Genomic DNA, 6,604 nt, shown 5'->3' on the forward strand with positions numbered 1-6,604 from the left:
AAAAAGAATCCGGTGTGTCTTGGTTTTCATAAAACAGGAAATGACTACAAAAAATAGCAACAAATGCAATAACAGTAAAACAATTAATACAATGGAATGATGGCAAATTATATATTGTTAGGTTTTTTTTTGTAAATCTTCCAATAATGTGGAGGTCTACATCAGTAAAAGTTAACAACTATTAGAAAACAAAACCTGTCTGTGTATTCAATTCCACCAATATACCTGTGAAACAGAGACAGAAACTTGCCTCTTAATCAAACTCTGTCAGGAGCCATTCAAGAAACTCCCATATATGATTCCAAAATGTATAAATGAATTTAAATAGGTCTTGATATTTTTATTCAAATTGAATTATTTGGTGTTGACTTAAGAAAAAAATAAACCAGTGCCAGCTTTTTTCTTTTTTTTTTAAACATGTTCTGGCCAAATACAGACATGGCTTAGAAAAATACAGTCACCTATACACACTTTACAGTACGCCAGGCAAAGAAACTTCACAGCTGTGTTCAAACTATTTACTTTATGACAGACACTATTCAGATTTCTTCTTGGCACTTCTCTTCCCGCAACACTTGCGAGTGCAGAACAAGCAGGATTTCAGTGTCACCCACAAAACGGTGACAAAAATAAAAACTAGAAAGCCGATAACGTCCAGGCTGTGGTACTGAAACCAGTTCAAGTCATGCGCGGCTACTCTTAGATGTGGCGCTCCCTTGTGTCTCATTACAAACTCGGACCAAAAAACCGCCAGGTCCAAGGGCTCAACAGGTCGGTCCAGGTGGATCTGGGACAGCTTCACCATTCGTTCTTTGTATCTGCAGAGAAGACATAATTTGTTGAGTTGGGAGGGTTGGACGGGATAGGGTGAAAAGTCTGTAATTCACGATATTTTCTCCATTAGTTGATATTTTTCATTCTCATTCCAACCTTGAAAATACTTAAATTCGATTCCTGGATTCAAGCTTTTTTTTTATTTTGAAGTGGGTTTGTGCATTATTTATGACCAGAAAATCTCCCCTCCAGTGGTCAGTGAGCAGCATGCTTTTAGTTTAGAGAGGCAGATTGGATGGCTTTGCTAGCCATGCTAAGCACAGGGAAACAACATTCTCCAAGAGTGGAAGGAGCAAAAACGACATATTATTTGCAATAGATTACAAAATAAATCACACCACTTGAGCTCTTCCACATTTTTACCATAACAGCCACAAACATCAGAGTATTTTATGTGATAGGCCAACTCAAAGTAGTGCATAATTGTGAAATTGAAGGCGTATTATGCATTTTTAACCAAAAAAACAGAAAACTGTAGCCTGAATTTATATTCTGCAACTCAATAAAATCCAGTGCAACCAATTGCTTTGTAAGATTGCCTAATAAGTAACTAATCCTGACTTTGTGTAATTTAATCTCAGTTTCAAATATATACGCAACTGTATTCATGCTATAAATACACCTGTTTGGTGAAGTCCTCAGAGGTTTTTTGCAGAACATTAGTCAGCACATGGCATCATGACGGCTAAGGAACACAATGCACAGCTCGGGGTAAAGATCTTTGCAAAAGTTTAAAGAAGAACTTGGTTGTAAACAATATTACAAGATTGGAAAATTATGGAGCAGTGTTCCATCCATTATTTTAAATTCAAAAGAATCTGGGTAAGAGTAAATAAAGAGTTTCCAATAATATCAAAAAGTTGATGCTCATATCCATTCTGTCTGACCGAGTCTGAACTATTTTGCAAAGAAAACTTAAATAAGAAAAATCCTTCTCCAGATGTAAAGTTGTTAGAAGCAAACTTTAAAGGACTTGCAGCCGTAACGGCAGCAGATGTTGGTTAGAACTTTGGTTCTAACTAATTGAATTGAATTGAATTGAATTGAGGGGGTTGAAACATATGCATGCCACACTTGGTCAAATCTTAATGGTAAGAATTTAGAAAATCAGGTGTGGCTTTCCTTCTGCTTTAAAATGATGCACTTCCTTGTATGAAATGGAAACGTGTTCTCCAAGTTAGTTTCTTACCCTTTGTCGTAGATCACTTCTTTCAGTGCATCCACCAATTTTTCAGTTGTCATATCAAACACATTGAGCTTTGCAGCAACACCGCGAGACACCATTCGGTGTACATTGTCCCCCTGGTCCCCAAAGAGTGGAAACATCAACATGGGAACACCATTACAGACACCTTCATAGATACCATGGCTCCCACCATGAGTCATGAAGACTTTAGCCTTGGGGTGGGCTGTAGGGCAAAATAAATCACAACTAGTTTATCCAGTCGCCAAATACCATACAATATGTTTTTTTTATTATTATTTTAAACTTATCTGTGTCCCATCAAACACACCTAGGAGATCATTCTGAGGCAACCATTTCATAAGTTTGACGTTCTTGGGCACATCTTTGGGTAAATCGCCTGTGTATCTCCAAACAACCTGCAACACAAATCAGACCAGCTCATTAACCTGTGCAAACCGCTTAGCACCGGATGATCAGTCTAGCATGTGTGCAGCAAAGCAGGGAACAAAGTCCAATAGTTCAACTGGATACAACCTCCAGCATTTGTGCTGTATGTGAAAATTTCAGGGCACTGTAAAGCCATTGGTTAAAATGAAACTTTAGAGTGTACATAGATTGAACCGATGTAAAATTGTAGGAATCATGTAAAATTACCCTCTGAGGAATTTTTCGGAAGGCGTCAAAGAACAGCTTGGCCTTATCTTCGGGCATGTTGGACACCATTGAGCCCAGCGTAAAGACAATGAAGCCATCGTCTCCTGAGCCATCCACAAATTCCTTCAGGTCCTGCAGCAAAGTTGGAGAAATCAGAAAAATGATCACAAAAACATTGAGACATAAGAAAAGGCCTACGTGACTACATTGTTGCATGCATAAAAGCTGCATGTATCTGATAAAAACATCAAAGAACTGTCAGCATAACTGTTTCTGTGCCTAAACAAATACACCTATTGTTTTTGCAAACTACTTGATCCCTGTTGACACAGCGAGGCCCCTCATCTCCTGTTTGGATATAGTCCAGAAATCTGGATTACGTCGCTCTCAAACATTAGTGCACGAGAAAGCAAACCATTCTGCCGCAAGCATAATTCCTAAAACAATCAAACCTATCTGCAGAGTTTAACCGTGTGTATCAGTTTGTTTCTGTGGCACATTAGATTTGGGTGCGATTTCTATTTTATTTTGCCATTTAGAAAATTAATTATACAAAATTATGTATAATTACAGTAAAGTTTAGCTGAGATTTGAGCATTTTTATGACTATCTCCATGACTCATAAAAACATGTAACACGGGGAACAAAACTGGAATGCGAAGGTTTAAGGTGTGGAAAAAAAATATTTGTTTACAGATATAAAGAGGTAATGTCTGGGTATTAAATAGGGGTAAGATTCAGCTTAATAGAATCTTAACGGTCCCGTTAATTGTACAAACATATGTTGGCAGGACGCACTTTTACCTCGACTTGCTCAAAATCAAAGCTTGTGTTAAACAGTTTGGCCGTAAGTGGATCCAGATGGATTAGATTATTTTTCTTACACATAAATCTGGATACTCACTGCTGGAAGAGGAGCTGTCTTTCCGCAGTTGATCCCGCCTATTAAAACCATGTTTGGCATGAGAGGTTTAGGCCAATCAAACACAAAGTCATATCTAAGAAGCCAGATGGCCCCGTGGCTTATGAGTTCCTTGTAAGACATGCCATCCTGGATGCGTCTGCTGACAAGGTCGTCAAAGTGTTTGTACAGGACGGTGCATACGTATGACTCGAGAAAAGACATCAGCATGTTTTTCATCCTCTGCGGGAAGTTCATTTGGTCTGTGTTACCAGAGAAAAACTTAGGGACGTAGGAAACAGGAGAGGGGCACTTGTTAGCTTTAATGTCCAGCTCGCAGGGAAGCCCACGCAAAAAATACACAGCTGGGATGGAAAACAGATGAGCCAGGACGGATCCACAAGGAAGGAAAGGGTCTGTAAGCATGACATCAAATCCCTCTCCCCTGAGCTTATCCATCAATGGCTTGTTGTCCAGTAAAGCGTCACATCCTACTGACTGGAGAGACGTAAACTGCACCAAACGGTCAATATTGACAAATAAATCTCCGATTCCAGGCTGCCCGTCGAAAAGTCCTGCCCTGAGGTTGTTCATGTTCTCATCCAGTTCAGCTTGAGTATATGGTACTTTGTAGACTTCAGTCGTGTAGCCGTCAGAACCTTGGATCAACAGGCTGCTTTCGGGTACCAGGACCTTGACCTCGTGGCCTCTGCGGCTCAGCTCCTTCACCAGTATCTTCATGCTTAGCCAGTGGCTTCCATCCACGGGCATAACCAGCACCTTCCCCCCCTGAACGGGCCCCAGACCAAGGCAGCATAGCCAAGCCAGCAGTCCCGCTGCAGGAAACCACACCCCGCTTCTCATTGCCTCCTCTCTGCGCTGCAAGCGGAGCTTTGTGTGAGAGTCGGTGCTGCCTGTTGTTGAGGGGTGGCTCTCTGTGACGGAATGAGGGTTTGTGTGTGTTGAAATTCTGTAGGAAGTGTGGGCTGCATTTTAAGTCAAGCTGTTATATAACCCCAGGAAGAGACGGAGTAGATTCCCTGCGCTCTGTAGGGGAAGTGTCAGCCTACAGTGTGTGTCTTCAGTTAATCATTGCTTTCCATGACTTGTACATGACTGTTCCCCATGGATTCTCATTATATCCCATTGATCATAACACAGTAAATGCTTTTTTATATATATAAATACATTTGTGTTGTAAGTCTTTCTGCTGTATTTTGTGGTGAAAAGTCTTGAAACTATTATGTTTTAGAAGTTGCAAGTCATCGCGTGACTTCATGCACTGCCTGTAAAGTTGAGCAAAGTCCTTTGTTTACTTTATCTGCTCCTGTAGCTCGTAAGCATTAGAAGCAGCAATACCTGTCTTTCGTCTCACGCAGACTGGTGTAGCCGCTGGTTTTGTTGCGAGAGAGGTGGCGTGCGAAGCCACATGTAATAGGAAACCTACTCCCCTCTTTCAAGAGGAAGTTGATACTATCAAACCAGTAATTCCTGGAATTTTAGCATTGGTTGCTACTTGCTTTAACCCAGTGATCTAATTCTGTGGGTAACCAGTGTTCCTGTTACATTTTACAAATCTGCCAAAAGCTCAGTCAGATTTTAAAGGAGAAGAGGACAATGTTTGTGGTTTCATTGTTCTAGATTGCAAAGTCAGCAGATCTGTTCCACACCATTTTATAAACTGTATGACTATAAAGTCACAGTATTTCCCCCAAAATCTTAGTAATGTGAGCAAATAATATTTCATGAAGGTTAAAACAGCATTGAGATTTCTATAAATTAAAATCTATGATTATTTACAGTTAGGACTAAATTGTTCCACGATCCATAAAAAAATCCTCTCTGGTAAACATAATTCACTAAATAATTATTCAGTAGCTTTTTAATGGACATGTAAAGTACTGATTGGTATTAATTTGTGCCGCAAGGTCTTGTGAATTTTAAAAGCCCACAAAATAACTTTTTAAAATGAAGTTATTTGGTTTCCGTCTTATGGTCCTCTTAAAGGTACAGTCGGCACTTCTTCCGGAAATGCAAGTAAGAAATCTCCCAGTTACAATCTGGTCTTATTAATTTCTTCTGAGGCCTCTTTCTTCTTATCATAAACTTGTAAAAGAGTTTGCCTCTTGCGATGTTATATATGGTAAGAGCAGTGGAGCTACAATGAACGGCTAACACCGAAGCTAGCTGGATGCGTAAACACTAGAAGTGCGCATGCGCAACCAGCAAGTGGAAACGAAGAAGGAACATGGACACACATTAGCGTTGTGTGAGCGCGTCACAATGATTGGCATGGGGGACAACAAATAGATATGATGATACCCCAGGAATTCGAGGGACCTAGGGGGGCGTGGGCAAGATCAATCCTCTGACCAAGATTGGTCAGTTTTTACAGTCCTGCAGCTCTCACAGAGGTCTAATTCTTTTGTTCCCTTTTTTGAATACATTATGTATTGACTGCTCTCAGGAAGGAAGGACCATTTAACCCAGTATAATAAAGAGTGTTTCTGAACACGATTACGAACTATACCTTTAAGAGCCTACAAAAACAACAACAACCCAGTAAGTTGCAGCTTTACACATTTGCAATTGCAATTTGTTAGCATTTCAGACATGAAGGGGTAAATTCTCCTGCGACTGCTGCTTGAGGACCGTGCTTTTGTACAGCAAGTTACAACTCCTCTAAATAAGCAAGTACAAGCTAGAGCTGCCCACAATTTGTTGGTCAAGTACAAATCAAGCTGCACATTAGTGACCCAAGTCTGAGAACCAGTTCCCCTGGCTTCCACCGGCAGCAAGACCTCCCGGTACCAAGCAGGGGAGACCCCCACCTCCACTGCGCCAGCCAGCATCAGGAAGGACCAAGGTAGAGGGGGCAAGTTACCATCCCCCTTAGTGTGGTAGCCCCAGAGGGGTCAAGAGGGAGGGGTACCCACCAGAGCCCAGCGAAGCACAGCCAGGTCACAGCCAGTCCAACATCCCCCTGGGAGCCATAGAGCAGGCAGAAGCCCACACCCCTTTCATGGTGC

At 41.1% G+C, this 6,604-nt stretch overlaps 1 protein-coding gene across 1 annotated transcript; it reads right to left on the minus strand.

Annotated features, from left to right (window-relative positions):
- Window positions 1-97: 97 nt before the first annotated feature.
- Window positions 98-4,439, minus strand: LOC118556375 (UDP-glucuronosyltransferase-like). Its single transcript, XM_036134310.1, has 5 exons — window positions 3,579-4,439; window positions 2,675-2,806; window positions 2,349-2,436; window positions 2,024-2,243; window positions 98-818 (listed from the first exon to the last, which is right to left on the minus strand). Exons 1-5 carry the CDS (start codon window positions 4,437-4,439, stop codon window positions 536-538), a joined length of 1,584 nt encoding a protein of 527 aa, XP_035990203.1. The 3' UTR covers window positions 98-535.
- Between the last annotated feature and the right edge of the window lie 2,165 nt (window positions 4,440-6,604).

This window comes from Fundulus heteroclitus, unplaced genomic scaffold, assembly GCF_011125445.2.
Source record: "Fundulus heteroclitus isolate FHET01 unplaced genomic scaffold, MU-UCD_Fhet_4.1 scaffold_793, whole genome shotgun sequence".
In the NCBI taxonomy this organism is placed as follows: domain Eukaryota; kingdom Metazoa; phylum Chordata; class Actinopteri; order Cyprinodontiformes; family Fundulidae; genus Fundulus; species Fundulus heteroclitus.